The sequence below is a fragment of the Schistocerca cancellata genome, chromosome 1, assembly GCF_023864275.1.
Source record: "Schistocerca cancellata isolate TAMUIC-IGC-003103 chromosome 1, iqSchCanc2.1, whole genome shotgun sequence".
Lineage (NCBI taxonomy): Eukaryota > Metazoa > Arthropoda > Insecta > Orthoptera > Acrididae > Schistocerca > Schistocerca cancellata.
In genome coordinates this window covers 137,587,620-137,611,547 of record NC_064626.1, presented here as the reverse complement: position 1 = coordinate 137,611,547, position 23,928 = coordinate 137,587,620, and the positions used below count along the sequence as shown (strand labels likewise).

General features: G+C 45.0%; 1 protein-coding gene across 1 annotated transcript in view; it reads right to left on the bottom strand.

Annotated features, from left to right (window-relative positions):
* LOC126100931 (translation initiation factor IF-2-like) overlaps window positions 1-21,000 on the bottom strand; it is an 80,800-nt gene extending 59,800 nt beyond the window's left edge. Inside the window, exons 1-2 of the mRNA XM_049911937.1 lie at window positions 20,613-21,000; window positions 6,165-6,224 (exon numbers count right to left, since the gene is read on the bottom strand). Of these exons, the coding sequence (XP_049767894.1) occupies window positions 6,165-6,224; window positions 20,613-21,000 (448 nt within the window). The remainder of the gene's footprint in view (window positions 1-6,164; window positions 6,225-20,612) is intronic.
* Window positions 21,001-23,928: the final 2,928 nt, after the last annotated feature.

Below are 23,928 nucleotides of genomic sequence, written 5' to 3'. Positions count from 1 at the left end.
CCACACAGAAGACGCCTGGCTGTATCTAGGTTTAGGTTAACTACTCCAGCCCAATACCCACTTTCACGGCGTCGTTAAGATGCAATTACAGCACCTCGCGATAAATGTTTCTATTGTTCAGAGTCAACTATCATACCGCCTGCCTACACCCACTTCCATTCCATTTTCATCTCATCATCACCCTCATCTACTTCATGTGCTAGGTTCTACGACCTGCTGCAAAGTTCAGTCTTGATCTTTCCATTTCTCTTAAGGGGAGGTTTACTATCTTTAGCCCGAAAAAAGCATATTCCTTGAGAATTATTTTATCGGGGTGTGTTACAGATATACATGTCAACTTTGGTCAAAGTTTTTATTGATATTTCCTCAACAACCTGGAATTTTTTCGACCGGAAAAGTCGAAGAGCAAAGACGGAAGTGCCGTCAACGGAACAAAATTTCGAGGTAGAAGAATAAAAAACGTTTATTTCATCGAGTGAACAACAGACAATGAGTAATACAGAGTGATATTGGCTAACTCTTACAGAGAAGATAACAGCAACCAGTCACTTTTTACAGTGCTATTTATGTATTTAAATAGCGCTGTTACCGGTTTCGAACCAACAGGTTCATCTTCAGGCAGCTCGTTCGCGTTAAGATACATTTTACATTAGCTTTCACTTTCTGTTTTCCCAAGAGTGTAAGAGTCAACCTATGTTTTGTACACAGCCACGGGCTTAGACTGTCAGTTTTCGACAAAATAGCATACAGTGAAATGTTCTGAAAATTCTCGCAAACTAAGATAAAATGAAGCTGTGGGACCCACTTTTAATTGGAGGACTGTAGGAAGCTAAAATGAGTGAGACTTCTGCACCCGGGCTGCTCACAAAAGCAAGATAAATGACACAAGTATTCAACATAGCTCAGTAAGCATACAAGATGTGTAGCCAAATGGATTGAAACGAGTTTCTCAGGACGTGGATAGCTCTACCACCTGAGTGAAAGTTACATTCTTCAAGTGCTGATGAGAGCACCAGATGAGAGCTGGGAAACGAATCCTCTGCCCTCAACTCCCCAAAATTCCTAAGCTACATTTAGAGAGGAGCCTGAAGGGTACTGCCAACCTGACGAACGAAATTGTTCCTTTTCCTCCGTAAAACAGGGGAAAGGAGCAGAAACTCCCACTCAAACATCGTAAAAATAAACATTCCATTTATGAGATTCGTACTGGTTTCAGACGGTCTCCCTTCGTTAGTCAGCACCGTCTGAACTGCGCCAGGTGGTGTTATCTTTGGATTGGGAGTCCGTAATTATGAGAGAAGCAACGAACTTTCTCACTCCATGATAGCGCCGGTAGGTGAGTCACCTTATATGCGCAAACAGAGAGGCAGAGTTCACCCTCAAGCACCTCAGGACAAAGTTGTGGCGACTGACAGCCCCGTGCCTGTGGCAAGTGAGTTAGCACCACGATATGCCCCCACAACAAGTATTTTGGGAAACAGGACAGTTTCCTAGGAAACCCAGGAGGTGGCCGTTCCCTGTTTTTGAAACACTGAGAAAAGCCTTCTGTCGACCTTATGGGACTGCTGGGCCCTCCGGACACACCCATGTGGTGAAAAAACAAATATTAGCCGCTCTCAGCGTAATGTACCTGTGGTGTCACCGCCAGACACCACACTTGCTAGGTGGTAGTTTTAAATCGGCCGCGGTCCATTAGTACATGTCGGACCCGCGTGTCGCCACTGTCAGTAATTGCAGACCGAGCGCCACCACACGGCAGGTCTAGAGAGACGTACTAGCACTCCCCCCAGTTGTACGAAGACTTTGCTAGCGACTACACTGACGAAGCCTTTCTCTCATTTGCCGAGAGATAGTTAGAATAGCCTTCAGCTAAGTCCATGGCTACGACCTAGCAAGGCGCCATTAACCATTTCAAGAGAGAGTCTCACTTGTATCATCAAGAATGCTGTATACAAATGATGGATTAAAGTTAAGTATTCCAGCAGCTACGTACTTTTCTTTATAGCATTCATTACGTATCCTGTTTCAGACTTAAGCAAGCCTGCGTGAATTAAACGCGTGCCTTTCGGTTACCCGTCACTGTGGACTGGCTGTCTTGTCAGTCCACAACAGTACCAAACTCACACAATTAATAATCTTGTAAACGTGATAGAATTGAAACAAGGTCATAAAGCGATATGTGACACTCGTCTCACAATGTTTTGAGCAGCCATTTGCGTGCATGCTAGCATATCTGGACATGGTTATGGACATGGTGTAACGTGCTTATCCGACCAGATGCCATACTTCCATAGTCCCACATTCTAATCTCGATGACCCCGTGGCCACTACAATCGTAGTGATCACACAGACGTTGTCTGCTACAGAGCCTCATATTCAACAGTGTGCACTAAACGGTGTGCTCTGAAATACTTTCGCCTGCACCAGCACTGTGCCCTGTCTTCAGATTTGCCACAGATCACCGCCAGCGGTGCTCTACAGAGTAACTGAGCGTCTGACCTTCACGTTTTGTGATAAGGCGTAGACGCCAAAGACTTTTTCGCCTACTCATGGTTTCACCGTTGTTCAACCACTTTTCCTGACGCTGGGCCATAACAATCTGCCGTTCTTCTTGTGGTGTCACCGCCAGACACCACACTTGCTAGGTGGTAGCCTTTAAATCGGCCGCGGTCCGCTAGTATACGACGGACCCGCGTGTCGCCACTGTCAGTGATTGCAGACCGAGCGCCGCCACACGGCAGGTCTAGAGAGACTTCCTAGCACTCGCCCCAGTTGTACAGCCGACTTTGCTAGCGATGGTTCACTGACAAATTACGCTCTGATTTGCCGAGACGATAGTTAGCATAGCCTTCAGCTACGTCATTTGCTACGACCTAGCAAGGCGCCATTATCATTTGCTATTTATCTTGTGATGCCCGTACCGTCAGACCGATGTTCACCAATTATGGATTAAAGTTAAGTATTCCAGAAGCTACGTACCTTTATTACTAAACTCAACTCCTATAACTGTTCCAGACCTCACGCCATCCTGCGTGAGCTTAAACGCGTGCCTTTCGGCTACCAATCATAGTGGCTTGGCTGTCTTGCCAAGTCACAACACTTCTAACTCGTTTATATCAATGAATTTCCTCAGTTTTGCTACACTGATTTCCTAATCGTCTCAACTCCAGTTAAATACTTAACATGTTATGTGCCTGCAACATCAGCCTGTGCCATTCAGTGAAATTGTGGGCAGTGGTCACAGTGTTTCGGCTGATCAATGGACTTACATAGTAACTTCGGCTTTTTGGTTTTCTGTATTCTAATTACGTCCTCTTTCCAACTGCTCCTATACTTCACTATCTTTTTCGTTCACATTAAATATTTGTTATTCTTTCCTGTCATACTGGTTTCTCTTTTTGTCAAGCTGTGTGTAGCCAACTAGAGCTCTCAAAATTCAATCTCTGCACTTAACACTCTTTCGATCGGTTGTTTAGAAAGTGTCCAACATATACATCCATACAATAACACTACATACACTGTGTAATAGGTACAAGTGCTCGTGTTTCTATTCACAACTGAGGACGGTGTACTGAACAACTTTAAATGAGTGCTTACGCCATTTGCAGATTAATAATTACAGCTACCATAAGTTGCATGTTTGTTGGTTGGTTAGTACCTCTAAGTAGATGTGCCAAGAGCAAGCCATTAAGTCTTATTTTCTCCTGGGCAGCAGGTCAGGTGTTAAATTGTGGACACGTGGACGCAAAACAAAAAAATGGTTCAAATGGCTCTGAGCACTATGGAACTTAACAGCTATGGTCATCAGTCCCCTAGAACTTAGAACTACTTAAACCTAACTATCCTAAGGACATCACACAACACCCAGTCATCACGGACGCAAAACAGTTCGCCTGAACTGACAGGCGTAGTCTGCTTAGTGGTGCAGTAGCACTGTGTAGAAAAAATCAGCCTGTAACGATCGTAACGCGCTTGTGGAACGACGGGTCAACAAAGAGAAAAAAACAGCCAATACATTAATGTGTGTACATGTTAAGGTACCACAATAAAAATATCTGCACCCTGTATAGTTGAAGCTATCTTCTGCTGCTTCAAAATTCCGTTCGGTTGTGCTACATTGATACTGGAATATCTGTAGCTTTGTACTCACATCATCATTTGATATGAAAATAACATCACACCCAAAGTAAAGTAGTATGTTAATGTCGTCTAATGCTTTGTTATTAATGACTATTTTGGCAGTAATCTGTGCACATGCTGTAAATGCAGTCACGTTTATTTTTGGTGCAGAAAGGGTAATTCTCAATTGTTGTGTACATAGTTCCGCGTAGTCAGTGCGTACACAACTTTCCCACTAGAGCGCGCTCCGCTAAGCACAACAGCGCAGGCGCAGCGCTTGTCCGTCTCTGCACTACGAGATGGCGCTGCCATACAGACGGACCAAATTCTGATTCCGCCTATCCGTGGATTAATATGTAATGCAGCCAGTGAGATTGCTGCTAACGTAGAACCTTTTCTCCTCGCAGATCACACTCACGCAGTGATACATGAACGCGCGAGGTAGTACAACGAGTGTACAGACCTCCGATTAGTCAGTCTGCATCTGTCTGTACCAGTCTGTAGTCAAGTTTCAGTCTGCGCCTAATAAGATTACCATATTCCTCTACATAGACATGAAGATAAATGTATAGACACTTTTGTCAAGTATCAGAGATATGTGAGAATAAGATTAACGTACCAAGACCAAAGGAACTTCAGATTGTCAATTGTAAATAGCAAAAAAAAAAAAATGCTGCAAATGGCTCTGAGCACTATGGGATTTAACAGCTATGGTCATCAGTCCCCTAGAACTTAGAACTACTTAAACCTAACTAACCTAAGGACAGCACACAACACCCAGCCATCACGAGGCAGAGAAAATCCCCGACCCTGCCGGGAATCGAACCCGGGAACCCGAGCGTGGGAAGCGAGAACGCTACCGCACGACCACGAGATGCGGGCTGTAAATAGCATCCAGAATCAAGTTACATAATGTCTACTCTTTTTATTATTTTAATAAATGTGTGTGAAAATTAATCAAGTTCTGTTTAAAGTTGGTCACCGTCAAGCTGCTACTCTAAGCGTGCAAGTGGCATTTCTATCGTCTGACCTGTGGTGTCACCGCCAGACACCACACTTGCTAGGTGGCAGTCTTTAAATCGGCCGCGGTCCGGTAGTATACGTCGGACCCGCGTGTCGCCACTGTCAGTGATTGCAGACCGAGCGCCGCCACACGGCAGGTCTAGAGAGACGTCCTAGCACTCGTCCCAGTTGTACAGCCGACTTTGCTAGCTATGCTACACTGACAAATACGCTCTCGTTTGCCGAGACGATAGTTAGCATAGCCTTCAGCTACGTCAATTGCTACGACCTAGCAAGGCGCCATTTATCTTTTGCTGGTTATCTTATAAAGCCTGTACTGTCACACCGATGTTCACCAATTATGGAATAAAGTTAAGTATTACTTCAACTACGTACTTTATTTGCTATATTAATTACATTGTAATGTTCCAGACCTCACGCCAGTCTGCGTGAGCTTAACGCGTGCCTTTCGGCATCCTCGCATAGCGACTTGGCTGTCTTGGCAAGTCACAACATGACCTGACGGCAGAAGATAAACACGCCACGATAAGACCACGAGACAAATTGCTGACACTCGCCTACTTCGTTAGAGCGACAAGTCAAATAATCTGATGGTGTGTGTACTGAAGGTCTTACAGTGCGCTCACCACATGAACCATCTGCGTTCAATGGTCGGTTTTTCTCCGCTCTATCACGCGTTCAAGAGTTGGCAAGTGGTCCATTGTATTATATGAACTTGTAATGCCACTTTCGATTGTTCGATTAAGTTTTCCGATACAGTCGCAGGGTTGTGTTACGCCTTTGAACATTGAAAGGTTCCCCAGCAGTCGAGTCTGGTTCGCTTATCCGTCCGCCGGGATCTGTATAGTACGTGCTTCGTTCGATGCGGTAGTGCGGACGGCCGGTTGTGAACGGCGCACTTTAGCGAGGCGGACACGGCCCATTGCAGTTCGGGGACGCGTAGGAAAGGCGGCCTCTCTGCGTGCGGCGTCAGAGGCAGCAGAGGGGGCAGGGGACCGTGGCAGGGCGGCGACTGCGCTGACCTTGGTTCGAGTCCGGTTGCCGGCGCGGCGTGGCGGTGCCCGCGCGGTAAGACACGCCGCCTGCGGGGAAAATAAAACGCGCGCTCCAGCCGGCAGAAGAGCCGGCCCGGCTCAAGGCTAGCCGCAGACGGCGCAGCCCGCGACTCCTCGCCTCTGCCGGGCAGAGGACGCGAAAACGGCGAGGTGTCGGCGCGCGCGCTGTCTTCGCTCGGCGACCGTGTTGTGGAGTTACTGGATTGTGGTGGACGGTTACGTATTGGCGATCTCTTCATTCCCGCACGATTTAACTAAGGCCCTGTTCCAAGTCAACTGACGACTTAATTTCGTCCATTGCTATCAGTGTTGCTTCCGTCACTGTACTACTTTCGTAAAATTAAAGGCAAACGGTCTTCACCCACTGTTTCACTTCAATGCATGCTCACCCAGCTGGTAGCATATGCTGCGAGGAAACTCTTATTCTTTGTTCTTTTCTAGGTAGTAAAGCCCAGTGGCGACCCTGTTATACAGTATTTAATTTATTTACATTCCAGCGTTACCAGTTGGCCGATACTTTTCGAGTCCTGTGGCCTTATCAGCAGGTGCTTCACCAGTCTGCATCATTTTCTCGAGTTAAGATTACTACTGGCCCTGTTAAGCCCTGTTAAGAGTACGTAGGTATATTACAACGTGGCACATTCTGACTACAATTATTACAAAACTAAGGCAACACAAAAATGTTACTTACTGTTCCCAGCAACAGTTACATGCCAGAATGAGAGCACTTGCCCGCGAAAGGCAAAGGTCTCGAGTTCGAGTCTCGGCCCAGCACACAGTTTTAATCTGCCAGGAAGTTTTAACAGTTACATGGTTTTTACGCACAGTATGAACAGGTATATTTACATACATATACACACTTTTCGTTCCACAGTAGGTTTGTAAACACAACTAAAACAAGCCAAAGAATACCGAACGCTAGAGATGTAGCATCTTTACATTTGTATATTCTTTGACTTTTTTGCATGTGTTTACGAACGGGCTGTGGGGCGAAAAGTGTGTATACGTCTACAAATACGTCTATTCATACTGTGTTTAAAAACGTATTACTATTGCAGGAAAGATTAAGTAGCTTTTTAGTTTTTTCTTAGTTTTACAAAAATTGTAATCACGGTGTGCCACTTTGCAATATACTAATGTACTTTTAACAGGACCGGCACTAGCGTAAATTCGAAAAATGATGCAGAGTGGGGAAGCACCTGAAGATGAGTCCACAGACTTGAAATGCACCAGTCAACTGGTGACTATAGAATATGACAAATAAATAGACGAATTTTTAGATATAAAGTAATAATTGTAAAAAAAGATTACACTGTGTAAAGGAAAACTCTGGCTGAACTGACACGTTCCACATAATTACGAAATGTTGTATTTATGACCTATGGAAGAAGTATAAATGTAAGGTAAATTAAATACTGTATAACAGAAATGCCACTAGGGGCTTTACTACCTGCTCTTCAGAGCAATTAGTCAGGTTTCGTAACAAAATCAAATGGCTCTGAGCACTATGGGACTCAACTGCTGTGGTCATAAGTCCCCTAGAACTTAGAACTACTTAAACCTAACTAACCTAAGGACAGCACACAACACCCAGCCATCACGAGGCAGAGAAAATCCCTGACCCCGCCGGGAATCGAACCCGGGAACCCGGGCGTGGGAAGCGAGAACGCTACCGCACGACCACGAGATGCGGGCATCCGTTTCGTAACAGCATTGGTTACCAGCTGGGTGAGCGTACACTCAAATTGTGTCTGGTACGGTAAAGTTTCCCTGCGGTTAATTTAAATAAACGTATTCCTTCACACTGACAGAAACATTCCAGAAATATGAAAACCGCAAACCATTTACATATCTAAGCCTAGGTACCCGTCCACGTGTACTATCGCACTCCCGTACAATTTTTACTCATCCTCGGCTGTACTCAACAGCCAGTCCTGTACAGCACCTAAGGCGCGTACTTCTTCTACCTGACCACAGGTAAGTGGTAGTAAATAAACAGCCCTTGCCAGTGACTTCAGCGAACTGGCGTCCGCATTATACTCTAGTGCTGAAGGTTACGTAGGGGACAAATACTGAAGAGGTACTGAATCTATTCGTGCAGAAACGAAATTTATGGCACAGTTTGACTCAAATAGGAAATCGCTTGATTAGAACACATTCACCCTTATCAAGGATTATTGAATTTTGTAATGGAGGAGTATTGGCTGCAAAAATTGTAAGAAGAGACCAAGACTGGAATACAGTTAGTAGGTGAACGTGGGTGCAGGGTGCAATAGTTATCCAGAGATGAAGAGGGTTGCGCATCATATCAGTTTCCGTACTGAGGAGACGACGACGACGACGACAACAACAATAGTAACAACAGCAACAACAATAACAACAACAACAACAGACACCTTTCGCTCCGTACTTTTCATTCGTGATAAAGTGCGTATTCCTGCCAACATAGTAAACATCTTGCTATCACATATTATTACAAATGTCATAAAGCAGCGTTATACTTTCCATGTATCGCTGGCACCATTCGGGATTGACAAGGGGCGGGCGCTCTTTGATTTTTTCATTGTTGCACGATATGAAGTGTGCCCTGAGACCAATTTCACAAAGCAGTACGATACATTTCGCACTCCCCCACCCCCCTCCAAAAACAGTCGACTTTCATGGTTGGAGGATTTCCAGGCAATGTTGAGTACAAAGCTTTCGCTAATGCTGTGGAGTTATTACGTACAGGACGCTCAACTGCGATGTCATCAGCACTGAGATAAATGGAGACAAATGTGATGCGTAGAGTGAAGGTCTTGTAATCACGAAGTACCCAGTTCGAATCTTTTTAGTAACAATCACTTTTATTACTTTTATTTAAATTCTATATTTATTATCAAATGGATGTATTAATTAATATATCACAAATCATAATATTTAATAAAAATACATGTTTTCTTTTCTAGTTACCAATCGCATGAAAATGTATGTATTCACTATAAATTAAAATTTGACTCAAAAATGCGAAATATCAAATAGAAAATACAATACCTCATTTCTAGAGATTCGACAATATCGTTGATGTACATAAGTTTTTGATGTGTTGGCAGAAGAGCCAACACCGTATAGCTAGAGGAGGCCGAAATGCACGCGTTTAAGCTCACGCAGACTGGCGTGAGGTCTGGAACAGATTAAGAAGTTGAGTCTAATAAATAAAGTACGGAGTTGATGTAATACTTAACTTTAATCCACAATTGGTGAACACCGCTCTTGTTGATACATTATATAATCTCAATATAAACTGGTCATGACGCCTTGCTAGGTCGTAGCAAATGACGTAGCTGAAGGCTATGCTAACTATCGTCTCGGCAAATGAGAGCGTAATTGTCAGTGTAGCATCGCTAGCAAAGTCGGCTGTACAACTGGGGCAAGTGCTGGGAAGTGTCTCTAGACCTGCCGTGTGGCGGCGCTCGGTCTGCAATCACTGACAGTGGCGACACGCGGGTCCGTCGTATACTAGCGGACCGCGGCCGATTTAAAGGCTACCACCTAGCAAGTGTGGTGTCTGGCGGTGACACCACAGTTTTTCCTCATCTATCCTTTACCCATTTCGCATGCCTGTACCAAATTTTACTACATTTTCGTACGACCAGTAACTAAAATTAAAAACGAGTAACTTTTTGTTAATAAGTCATGATTCAGTATTTTTTAATTAACATCTCCATTTGTTAACAAACATGTAATTTAAAGAAAAATAAAAAAATTGCTCCTTACAACTTTCGAACCAGCAACGTCGTGATTACTAAACTTCTACTCTACGCAAACAGCTACTGCACACTTCTCTTTAAGCAAATATTTTATTGAACTGAAATATAATGAATTAGAAGGTTTATAAAGTGTAGATTTATAGGGTAGCGACTATCAGTGCATCATTCAAATTATCTACATAAAAAGGAATTAATAATATGATAATAAAAAGGCTGTCTCTAACAGTGAACCTTTTGTATCCAGAGGAACATATTATATTAAGCAATATAAACTATTTTCACTACTTCTTGGTAACATTTTCTTTAGGCTATGTTTATGTTCTCTTAACTGATTTTAGTTGTAATTTAGAGAACTTAAGCAACAGAATTGCAGCAACAGGATAAAAGTTTACATCGTGAAATAAAAATTTCACTTGTATTAAAAAATAACGAACAACTGATATTTATATCAATGATATGAATCATTTCTTCACTTTTTGTAGGTGAAAGTCATGTGTTCAAGCATAATGAAGTTCGTCCCAGTTTAATGAAATTAGACCTAAAATGCAAAATATATCATTTACTTCTCTTAAGGGGACCACATCGTGGTTCAGGTCGAAAAAACTCGATTTTCGGTTTTCATTATATTTCGATAGATCAAGGTTTTATTTAAGTACTCTGAAAAGGATTTTTCTGACAAAAATTTTTTTCGAGCATTTTAAGAGCATTTTCCTTCCACATTTCGCCACGCCCACTTCCCTGTCACCCACTTTTCTGCATATATTTTAGATCTTTATATCCCCTACATTGCACATGATTGATTTTTTTTTTACTCCCGAGTGTGTTGGCTATCCTTGGAATGCAACGGTCGGTGTTCTTTTGTTTCTGCTTTTTGTAAACAACATGCTTTCAAACACGCGGTTAGTTTTGTTCAAGCGTGATTGCGAGTAGTTGTTATACTTACGTTTGCAGTGCTAGTTTAAGTGTGTTTTGTTGTGGGGACGAAACGTAAAGGCATTTTCAAGAAATGTCATAGATTGTGTCCATCAGGAGAAAATTCGTGGTGCAAATACAATAGGGCTCACGCAACTGGAGAATCTTACTGTGACCAGCATTCTCTGCCTGCTCCTGTTATTATAACAATTAAATCTATTTTCAGAGACTTGGCTCATCCTGACGTTCTAAGGAAATGTCTGTGTGGGCAGACAGAGAACCCAAATGAATGTTTGTGTGTGTGTGAAATCTAATGGGACTTAACTGCTAAGGTCATCAGTCCCTAAGCTTACACACTACTCAACCTAAATTATCCTAAGGACAAACACACACACCCATGCCCGAGGGAGGACTTGAACCTCCGCCGGAATCAGCCGCACAGTCCATGACTGCAGCGCCTCTGACCGCTCGGCTAATCCTGCACGGCAATGAATGTTTCAACAGCATAATTTGGAACCGCCTTCCTAAAATTGTATTTGTAGGCATGCATACAATGAAACTAGGAGTTCATGATGCTGTTATTATATTCAGTTGTGGTAATATTGAGGTGTTGGGTACTGAAAAAGCTGAGAATTAATCAAATGGTTCAAATGGCTCTGAGCACTATGGGACTTAACATCTGAGGTCATCAGTCCCCTAGAACCTAGAACTACTTAAACCTAATTAACCTAAGGACATCACACATATCCATGCCCGAGGCAGGATTTGAACCTGCGACCGCAGCAGTCACGTGGTTCCAGACTGAAGCGCCTAGAACCGCTCGGCCACACCGGCCGGCTGAGAATTAATCCTGGTGAAAATATGATCACTGGGCTGTAACATTGCGATAAAATGAGGATAGCCGATGCAGACGGGTCTGCATCTAATATGGCCAAGAAAACAAGGCAAACATGCAGGAAGGTGAAAAAGAAGCTGGAAGATCTGCTAGAGGCCAATGAAGGGCCATCATATGCAGCAGAACAGTTTTAATTAACTGTAAGTAACAAATTTCAAAAGTTTTTTCTTTAAAGTAAAATTTCCTGCTAACTAAAATTTTCAGTACATATGCCCCATTATATCAGAAAATATCATAGTTAAATGAATGAAATTTTCAGAGACTCTGCATAACATAAGAAGCCACCTCTGGTACTACATTCATTAATATTCCCCCATTAGGAAATCCACAAAAAAAAAATTCTGCAGAAAAAAGTTAATACTTTGTGTTAATAAATTGTAAAAAGTATTCCTTAAATACTATAAAATGGATAAAGTTGATTTTAGTAGATTTGACTCTATTAGCATCATGTAACATACAGTAAAAATATTAAGGTCCTGCATAAAATAGTTTTTTTTCAGAAATGGGTCAAATACTTGCCTAAATTAACATGGGTTAGATATGCAGGGTGTGGTCCCCTAAAACTAAAAGTTTAGTAAAATTTAAAAAAGTACAAGTTACAGCAAACAACGATTTATCTCTGTCGCATTCTCATATACTGCCTGATCAAAAGTACCTGGAGAACCCTATGTAATGCGGAATTGGCCACTAGAGGTCACGAAAGGCAGACCCCTCAGTATAAAAGGAGGCCGGCAGTGTTGTGCTGTCAGTGCAGAAGCAGAAACTGCAGAATGAGTGAGTCAGGAGAGGTCAAGTAACTTCGAACGAGGACTAGTCACTGGGTGCCGCCTGAGTGACAAGCGTAAGAGGGACGTTTCAGGCTTCTATGGCTGCCCAAGTTGACCATTGGTGAAGCGAGTGTGAAATGGAAACTAGAATCAGCAACCACAGCTAAAGCAAGACCAGGCTGACTTCATGTACTGACGGACACGAATCGAAGAGCACCGACGAGGGTGGTTGTGACAGATTGCTTGAAATCAGTGGAAGGAATCACTGTTGAGTTGCAAAGTGCCACCAGCAAGCAAGATACCAGAGTGGCTGAGCGTAGGGAGTTAAAAACAGTGACGTACAACGGCCGAGCTGCCTGTCATGTCATACTTTTCTGGTCATTGCTAAGCGACGCTTGATTTGGTGTAAAGAACGAGAGAGGTTGACTGGAAACGAACGATTTGAAGGTATGAATCACGGTATGTTCTGTGGCATTCCGAAAGAAGGGTTTGGATCTGGCGAATGCCTAGAAAACATTACCTGCCATCATGTGTAGAGGCAATAGTGAGGTACGCAGGAAGTGATATTAAGATATGGGGTATTCTTTGTGGTTAGGATGTAGTCACCTCAACGCCCTTAACAAAACGCTAAATACGGAGGGATAGGAACACATTTCAGGCTTTGTGTACTGCTTGCAGTTGAAGAATGGTTCGTAGACGATGGTTCTTTGTATCATCGTCCCCTGTCACAAAGCAAGATCTGTGAGGCAATAGTTTCTCGACAACAACATTCCCGAAATGGGACCTGAAGACAATGGAACACCTTTGGAATAGAAGGTCGACTTCGCTCCAGACCCTAGAGAACAACATCACTACTCTCTCGGCTCTTGACCAGTAGTTGCTTACCATCCCTCGAAAGACATATAAACACCTCCCCAGCAGAGCTTAAGGCGTCATAAAGGTGAAAGATGGACACACCTCATGTTAATACGTATCTGGATGCTTTTTATTAGCTAGTATACTGATAAAAATATCGAAATGTTTTGTAGTTAACAGAGCTCAGAAATATTCTAGTGATTAAAGACGATTTCTAGAAAAAAAAGTGTGGAGCCGGTCCACACCCACACCGGCATGATGACCAATGCAAAAAAGGCCTACTGCCCTCTCTCCATATTGGTTAGTTTTCACTTGTAAGTGAGGTCTTCGAATGATAGGGGTACTATTATGTTTGCATACGTGTGGTTATGACTAACCATTAACACGCACTCATCTGGAGATACACTCATGCTCATAAATTAAGGATAATTGCAGAATGTGGTGCCACACAACGTGGCACTGCACAAAACTGGCGCTAATAGCGTAGGCACATAGCGAACACACACGTCACAGATCTGTAAGTCCACTGTATTGGTGATAAGTTTGAGATAACCGTCCCGAAACACATGTGCTACAAAACGCCACTGTTTCCTACGCATGTACCCCGACATCAATATGGGATATGATCACCATGCACATGTTCACAGGCCGCACAACGGGTTGGAATACTCTGGATGAGGTGGTCGAGCAGCTGCTGGGGAAATGCCTCCTATTCTTGCACCAGTGCCTATCGGAGCTCCTGACGTGCCCTAGGTGTTTGAGGACGTGCAGCGATACATCGACCGAGAGCATCCCATACGTGCTCGATGGGGTTTAGGTCTGGAAAACAGGCAGGTCACTCCATTCGCCTGATATCTTCTGTTTCAAGGTACTCCTCCACGATGGAGCCATGCGCTATCATCCATCAGGAGGAAGGTGGGACCCACTGCACCCATGAAAAGGCGGACATACTGGTGCAAAATGACTTCCCGATACACCGGACCTGTTCCTCTGTCAAAGACATGCAGGGGTGTACGTGCACCAATCATAATCCCATCCCACACCATCAAACCACGACCTCCATACAGGTCCCTTGCAAGGACATTAGGGGGTTGGTATCTGGTTCTTGGTTCACGCCAGATGAAAACCCGGCAAGAATAATTGTTCACACTATACCTGGACTCGTCCGTGAACAGAATCTGGGACAACTGTTCCAAAGACCATGTACTGTGTTCTTGGCACTAGGCTTTACGGGCTCTCCTGTGACCCGGGGTCAGCGGAATGCACATTGCAACTCTCCGGGCGAGTAAGCCATGTCTGTTCAGTCGTCTGTAGACTGTGTGTCTGGAGACAACTGTTCCAGTGGCTGCGGTAAGGTCCCGAGCAAGGCTACCTGCAGTACTCCGTGGCCGTCTGCGGGCACTGATGGTGAGATATCGGTCCTTGTGGTGTTGTACACTGTGGACGTCCCGTACTGTAGCGCCTGGTCACGTTTCCTGTCTGCTGGCATCGTTGCCATAATCTTGAGATCATAATTTGTGGAACACGGAAGGCCCGTGCTACGACCTGCTGTGTTTGACCAGCCTCCAGTCGCCCTAGTATTCTACCCCTCATAACGTCATCAACATGAGCCATGTTCAACACACAGTCACCATTAGCACGTCTGAAAACGTCTGCACACTTACTCGCTGCACCCTACTCTGACATGCACCAACACACCTCTGCGTATGTGGACTGCTGCCAGCGCCACCGTGCGACGACCGCAGGTCAAATGCACCGCATGATACCCCGAAGTGATTTAAACCCGCAAACCGCCCGACAGAGCGTTGTTTCACCATGTATCAGCATATCCTTAATTTATGAGTGTGAGTGTAGACTGGGTCGAAAGTTGAGCGAAGGATAGCGGTTTGTAAGGCACAGGAAACAAAGTGCCACGTCAAGAGCCAAGGTAAAGAAATCTTTGGGATAGTCGTGTAGGGTAGTAAGAGCAGTAGCGGACTGCTTGCTGCCTGCGAGATATCATGCAAGGGTTAGCTAAGTTGGTAGTGGGTATCATGCAGGCGGATACCTTTGACGTTGTGAGGCGTTATTAGTCGGCGGCTGCAGCTGGATACCGACTCTTCTCTACTAGTATCAGCATACCCGTAACAATTGGGTTCATCATCGTTTAGTATTCGACAGGTCATGTATCGGATTCACAGTGTAGGGTAGTGTTGGCGGTTTGTTTCTGCATTAGTGTGCGAGCTTGTCTGCTTCCCTACTGTTGCCTGTTGGTCGACTGTGATAGCAGCTGGAATATACAGCCAACGTTGCTGATCTGCAGGCGCTTGCCGATTCTCTGACTTGTGAGTGTGGGTTGCCTCGCCATGGGTGGTTATGTCTTTGTCTTTCGTCGCTTATGCTTCCACCTATGGTTGGCTTCTACATTTTTTATGAGAACTACATCGTACTGGTTTAGGAAATCGATGTCTGGGCAGTGAGCTTCGAATTAGATAAGTATGAAGAAAATCGAAGAGCGCCACTGAGCGATCCTCCGCCCCCCCCCCCCCCCCACTCCCTTGTGAGAACAAGGGACGGGTGTGTATATATCTAATGCAAATGTAGGCCAGAGTCCCAGTTCATCTGAATGCATGTTCGTCTACTATTTCCTGCTAAACTGATGGATATATTTCAATAGAATATAGTGCAACTATTCTGTAGAATTTATGGCTTACTTTTCTGTTGTGGTTCCGGTAAGGGGTAGTTTTCTTTGACGACCTGCGATGAAACGTAACAATTATTACAACAGGAGGAGCGTTCAGAAAGTAACGGGGAATTTGTAATTTCGCGTGTGCAAATCAACCGAGTTTTTTGTCACTGTGTTGGCTAACATGTCTGAAAAGTATCTGTACAATGTTAGTCATATCGCATATGTAGTCCTGTATCAGCCGTCAGAAAGCTGTTGCACAATCCGCTTTATAAATTAAGTATGCCTTGGGTAAAAACCCAGCGTTAGCTTCAATATTCGTGACAATAACCCTGATGCTTCCTTTGAAGCCGCCTATGTTGCCGTCAACGCCAGGATTCTGCCCTGATTTTCTGTACGCAATGCTGTTGTCCACCGAAGTTGCATTGATATAAAAAAAAACTTTCTACCTTACTCCCTTAATTATCTTACTTGTATCAAGCATTTATATCGTTAGTTAATTACGTCAATTCTCTGTACCACAAATCTTTCTTTTACTTAAAGAACGCTTGCAGATAACTCAAAAAAATGTTCAAATGTGTGTGAATTCCTAAGGGACCAAAGGTGCTGATGTAATCGGTCCCTAGACTTACAAACTACTTAAACTAACTTATGCTACGAACAACACACACACCCATGCCCGAGGGAGGACTCGAACCCGGGCGGGAGGGGCCGCACAATCCGTGGCATGGTACCTCAAACCGCGTGGCCACTCCGCGCTGTTGCAGATAACTCCAATTTCATGCAATGTCTTGTGCAAAACATCTTCATGCCAAGGAAAACGATTTTTTTTATTTTACAGCAATAATATGCTTAATTTCAGTTTATTTTTTATTTATGTATAAGCTCTCTATCGTTTGACAGTTACCGGTTCGGTAAAGTATCTAGAGCGATTAATTTCCTCCCAAAATTCTTAGCGCTCTTTCTTGGAGATTCCAGTAAACCATACAGTGTATTTTCGCTTTTCTTTCTGATTCGTCCTATTGTGGCAAGGCTGACTTTTGTATAAAGTTGTTTGCTTGGGACTGCCAATTTTAGCACAGTTTTTTTATGTTGTCTCTCTAATACAAATAGTAATTACGTTAGCAACGACCGAACGCTCATTACTCCACAAAAACCTCTGTATTATCATTTACTTGCGATGAAATATTCGTATTCATCAGTTCTGAATAAGCTTATTACGAAACGTAAAAACCACACCGAGAGTCACTGTAACTACAGAGGGGTCCAAAATATGTACCCACTGTTTAAAAGTCCATAACTGGCAAACTAATTGACGGAGTTGTCTGATCTTTGGTAGTGTAATAGTTTGTAGTTCCAGCAATCGCCACACAAGCGTTGTATTGCGTTGTTTTGTTTTGTCAGATGACAGTCGCCAGATAGTATTTTGTTCTTAGTTGCACCTAGTTACTCGAGTAAACATGGCTGCCGCAAGGCTTACATTCGATGAAAGGAAGACAGTTTTGAAGTGGTACTTTAAGTACGAAAACATTAATGAGGTTCAACGGCAATGGCGAAATGAGTATCAAACACAGCCACCGACACGTTTAACGATTCGTCGCATTCGAGACAAATTTGAAGCCGAAGGCTGTGTCAAAGATGTACACAAATAACGATCTGGACGACCTGTAACAGTAACAAGTCCAGCTAACTCCCGAAATTCGCTCGCTCACCACAGAAGTCTGTGAGACAGTGTGCCCGTGAAACTGGAGTGAGTCCCTAAAGTGTTCGGCGAATTTTGAAGACAGCAAAGTGGAAGTGCTACATCCCACGATTGCTACACGCAATGAACGAGGACGACCCAGATCGTAGAATGGAGTACTGCGAGTGGTTTACTAACATGGTGCGCAACGATGAAGAGTTTTCAGAGGTAATTGTGTGGTCTGATAAGGCACAGTTCAAACTCAATGGTACAGTAAATCGTCACAATTGCATCTACTGGGAAGCCGAAAATCCGATGTAGACAGAGCCGTGAATTTGCCAGGAGTAAATGTGTGTTGTGGGGTGTCTTAGCCGCGCGGGATTAGCCGAGCGATCTAAGGCGCTGCAGTCTTGGACTGTGCGGCTGATCCCGGCGGAGGTTCGAGTCCTCCCTCGGGCATGGGTGTGTGTGTTTGTCGTTAGGATAATTTAGGTTAAGTAGTGTGTAAGCTTAGGGACTGATGAGCTTAGCAGTTAAGTCCCAAGATTTCACACACATTTGAACTTTTTTTTTTTGTCTTACCGGGGCCTGATTGGGCCATTCTTCTTTGACGGCACAGTTACCGGTGAGGTGTGCCTTCAGAAGCTTCAGACATCCATTGTACCTGCCATCCAAGACTTTTATGGAAACGGAAGAGTTTACTGTGAACAATATGGTGCCGCAGCCCACTACAAAAAACGTGTTAGGGCGTAAACGAAAATCTACCAGGAAGATGGATAGGCCGTGGAGGTTCTGTGGAGTATCCACCAAGTTCCCCAGACCTCTGGACTTTTACCTGTGGGGAACACTAATGGACGTCGTTTATCGACAAAAGCCACGCACATTGGATGATCTTCGAGAATGCATCGTACTTTCATGTGCAAATATCCAACTGAACACGTTGCAGTCAGTAGTTCGTGCTGCAGTTCGGCGGCATCGTTTGTGTGTGGATGTTAATGGTGACCATTTCGAACACCTATAGTGATATCTTTAAGTTGGACTTTAAGCTACTCTTTCACCAAAAATGAGACAACTCCGCCAATTAGTTTGCAAGTTTGTTGTTGTTGTTGTGGTCTTCAGTTCTGAAACTGGTTTGATGCAGCCTTCCATGCTACTCTATCCTGTGAAAGCTTCTTAATCTCCCAGTACCTACTGCAAGCTATATCTTTCTGTATCTGTTTAGTGTATTCATCTCTTGGTCTCCCTCTACGATTTTTACCCTCCACGCTGCCCTCCAATACCAAATTGGTGATCCCTTGATGCCTCAGAATATGTCCCACCAAGCGATCCCTTCTTCTAGTCAAGTTGTGCTACAAATTTCTCTTCTCCCCAATCCTATTCAATACCTCCTCATTAGTTATGTGATCTACCCATCTAATCTTCAGCTTTTTTCTGTAGCATTACATTTCGAAAGCTTCTATTCTCTTCTTGTCTAAACTATTTATCGTCCATGTTTCACTTCCGTACATGGCTACACTCCATACAAATACATTCAGAAACTACTTCCTGGCACTTAAATCTATACTCGATGTTAACAAATTTCTCTTCTACAGAAACCCTTTCCTTGCCATTGCCAGTCTACATTTTATATCCTCTCTGCTTCGACCATCATCAGTTATTTTGCTCCCCAAATAGCAAAACTCCTTTACTACTTTAAGTGTCTCATTTCCTAATCCAATTCCTTCAGCATGACTCGACTTAATTCGATTACATTCCATTATCCTCGTTTTGCTTTTGTTGATGTTCATCTTACACCCTCCTTTCAAGACACTGTCCACTCCGTTCAACTGCTCTTCCAAGTCCTTTGCTGTCTCTGGCAGAATTGCAATGTCATCGGCGAACCTCAAAGTTTTTATTTCTTCTCCATGAATTTTAATACCTACTCCGAACTTTTCTTTTGTTTCCTTTACTGCTTGCTCAATATACAGATTGAATCGAGGAGAGGCTACAACCCTGTCTCACTCCCTTCCCAACCACTGCTTCCCTTCCATGTCGCTCGTCTCTTATAACTGCCATCTGGTTTCTGTACAAATTGCAAATAGCTTTTCGCTCCCTGTATTTTACCCCTGTATTTTACACCTTCAGAATTTGAAAGAGAGTATTCCAGTCAATATTGTCAAACGCTTTGTCTAAGTCCACAAATACTAGAAACGTAGGTTTGCCGTTCCTTAATCTAGCTTCTAAGATACGTCGTATGGTAAGTATTGACTCACGTGTTCCAATATTTCTACGGAATCCAAACTGATCTTCCCCGAGGTCGGCTTCTACCAGTTTTTTCATTCGTCTGTAAAGAATTCGCGTTAGTATTTTGCATCCGTGACTTATTAAACTGATTGTTCGTTAATTTTCACATCTGTCAACACCTGGTTTCTTTGGGCTTGGAGTGCAAGTTATGGACTTTTAAACAGTGGACAAATTTTTTTGGACCCCTCTGTAATATCACACGAACAGGATCGACGTAAGTCACTGTATCCTGCACTACACTGGTAGACAGGGAAGGTTCATCTGTGCCGGCCGGTGTGGCCGTGCGGTTAAAGGCGCTTCAGTCTGGAACCGCGTGACCGCTACGGTCGCAGGTTCGAATCCTGCCTCGGGCATGGATGTGTGTGATGTCCTTAGGTTAGTTAGGTTTAATTAGTTCTAAGTTCTAGGCGACTGATGACCTCAGAAGTTGAGTCGCATAGTGCTCAGAGCCATTTGAACCAGCCATTTTTGGTTCATCTGATTTCGGGTGTGCCTGTAGGGCAATTGCAGTATTCTTCCTGGAAAGGCCACTTCCCCCACCAAGAGCGCTGCTCGCTCATGAGTTTGCCGACAGGCTGCGTCGGTCGTGCTGCACAGTGGTGGCAGACCTGCTCGGTAGTTGAAGACGGGCGAGGTAGGCGCACCGGGTTCTCCCAGCTGCGTGCTGCCGGGCCGCCGGGCTTTAGGAGCAGGAGAGGCGATAACGCGGGCGTCCCGGCTGGCCTCGCGCTGGCTTCCGTGGCTCGACCCGGCTCGGCTCGGGTTCAGCAGCGGTGGGTGGGCGGGCGCCACGGGCGGCAACTCGAGAAGGCGGGCGGGCCGCGAGGCCGCCGCGGCTGGCGTAACCCGCGGAAAACCGCAGCCCAGCACAGCCCAGCCCAGCCCAGGCGAGCCCGGCGCGGTGCCCGGCCGTGACTTCCTCGAAGCGAGACCGCGCCGCGGGGCCCTCCTGCGGAACCGAGTGGCTGCGCCGCGGCGCGAGACCTGGACGTCCATTCACAACGAGCGTCAGCGTAAACATCACGCACTGTAGTGGGACGTCACCGCCGAATGGCAAAACACTACGAACGTGAAACCGAACGTGGGCGTGCAATTTTTGTGATATCACAACGTGGAGTTTCACATAGCGGAGCAGTCTCGAGCGTGAAATACAGAATTGGGCACGTGAGATTTTTTTTTTTTTTCGTCGTGGAGAGGAAAGTGGCGAATGAGATGCTAGATCGCTTGCTACGTCACAAGAGGAACTCAGCAAACGCCATCCTGGATTGTGTCGTTTCAGCTGATACCCGTATTTAGTTGCTCTTATACTGTAACTCCTGGCTATTTCCTGTTTAATGAGCGCCGGCACCTTGAGGGTCTCTGTCTGGCACGATGTGTTACAGTAGGAAGGCCGGTGTGGCCGAGCGGTTCTAGGCGGCCGTCCGCGGTGGCCGAGGGGTTCAAGGCGCTTCAGTCCGGAACCGCGCTGGTGCTACGGTCCTGCCTCGGGCATGGATATGTGTGATGTCCTTAGGTTAGTTAGGTTTAAGTAGTTCTAAGTTCTAGGGGACTGATGACCTCAGATGTTAAGTCCCATAGTGCTTAGAGCCATTTGAACCATTTTTGGTTCTAGGCGCTTCATCCGGAACCACGCGGCTGCTGCGGTCGCAGGTTCGAATCCTGCCTCGGGCATGGATGTATGTCATGTCCTTAGCTTGGTTAGGTTTAAGTAGTTCTAAGTTCTAGGGGACTGATGACGTCAGATGTTAAGTCCCATAGTGCTCAGAGCCATTTGAACCCTTTTTGTTAAAGTACGGTAAACGAGATACTACTGGTTAAAGGCTTTCCGTATTACACTGAAGAGCCAAAGAAACTGTTACACCTGCCCAATATCGTCTAGTGCCCCCGCGATATCGCAGGACTCGACTAATGTCTGAATTAGTGATGGAGGGAACTGACACCACGAATCCTGCAGGGCTGCCCATAAATCCGTAAGAGTACGACAGGGTGGAGATCTCTTCTGAACAGCACGTTGCAAGGCATCCCAGATATGCTCATTAATGTTCATCTCTGGGTACTTTGGTGGCCAGCGGAGGTGTTCAAACTCAGAAGAGTGTTCCTGAAGCCAATCTGTAGCAATTCTGGGAGTATGGGGTGACGCATTGACCCGCTGGAATTGCCCAAGTCCGTCGAACTGCACAATCGACATGTAGGTGATCAGACAGGATGGTTACGTACATGTCACCTGTCAGAGTCGTATCTACACGTGTCAGGAGTACAATATCCCTCCAACAGCACGCGCCCCACACCATTACAGAGCCTCCACTAGCTTGAACAGTCCTCTGCTGACACGCAGGGTGCATGGGTTCCAGAGGTTGTCTCCATACCCGTACACGTCCATCCACTCGATACAATTTGAAACGACACTCGTTCGTCCAGACAACATGTTTACAGTCATCAACAGTCCAACGTCCAGTGATGGTCCCAGCAGAGGCGTGTCGTGCAGTCTCAAGGATACACGAGTGGCTCTTCGGCTACAAAAGCCCATATCGATGTCATTTCGTTGAATGGTTCGCACGCTGACATTCGTTGGAATTTGCACCAATTTGCGGAAGGATTGCATTTCTGTCACATCGATCGACTCTCTGCAGTCATCGTTGGTTCCGTTCTTGCAGGGTCTTTCCCGGTCGCAGCATTATCGGAGACTTGATACTTTAGCGAATTCTTGATATTCACGGTACAAAATGTTCAAATGCGTGTGAATTCCTAAGGGACCAAAGTGCTGACCTCATCGGTCCCTAGACTTACACACTACTTAAATTAACTTATGGTAAGAACAACACAGACACCCGTGCCCAAGGGAGGACTCGAACCTCGGCGGGAGGGACCACACAATCCGTGACATGGCGCATCAAACCGCGCGGCCACACCGGGCGGCTATTCACGGTACACTCGTGAAATGATCGAAGGGGAAAATCCTCTTTTCATCGCTACGTCGGAGATGCTTTGTCCCGTCGCTCGTGCGCCGACTATAACATCACGTTCAAATTCACTTAAATCTTGATAACCTGCCATTGTAGCAGCGGTAGCCGATCTAACAGCTGCGCCAGACGCTTGTCTTACATAGGCGTTGCCGAGCGCGGCGCCGTACTCTCCCTGTTTACGTATCTCTGTATTTGAATATGCATGCCTATATCAGTTTCTCTGGCGCTTCAGCGTATAGCTTACGTGCTTTGACTATCCCTGATCAAAAGCGCCTGAGGACCTCTCGAAAACGCATTGTTTTCTGATACCATCTGTAACAGTACGGTAAAGGATGTATTGGTGGTTAAGGGATTTTCGTATTATAATTTGTGTTTTATGGAAGTAGAAGGTACCCACCCACTCCCTCCCCTCATGTATAAAACAATTTTAAACATCAGATTGCTAAGAAACCCAGACACGAGTGATTGTAATAATTCCGACATTGGATATTAATCATTTAATGTACGCCTGTTACTAGTTCCAGCAACACAGAGAACTATTCCTTGCAATGTTGTGAAAGTTTCGGGTACTATTCGCTAGAAGCAGATTTTTTCATTGTTAAACTCACTCACGCTTGCTAGATAATTTCTTGCGCAACGGGGATTCAAAATGGCTCTGAGCACTATGGGACTTAACATCTGTGGTCATCAGTCCCCTAGAACTTAGAACTACTTAAACCTAACTAACCTAAGGACAACACACACATCTATGCCCGAGGCAGGATTCGAACCTGCGACCGCAGCAGTCGCGCGGCTCCGGACTGAGCGCCTAGAACCGCGAGACCACCGCGGCCGGCAACGGGGATTCCATGTTTGTTCCTTTCCTCCTACACCACCATAAGACGGCGGTGTACTAACCTCAGCGAAAGCGATGAGTCAAAGTATCACACTACGCATCAACAGAAATACTTCCTCAGCCTCA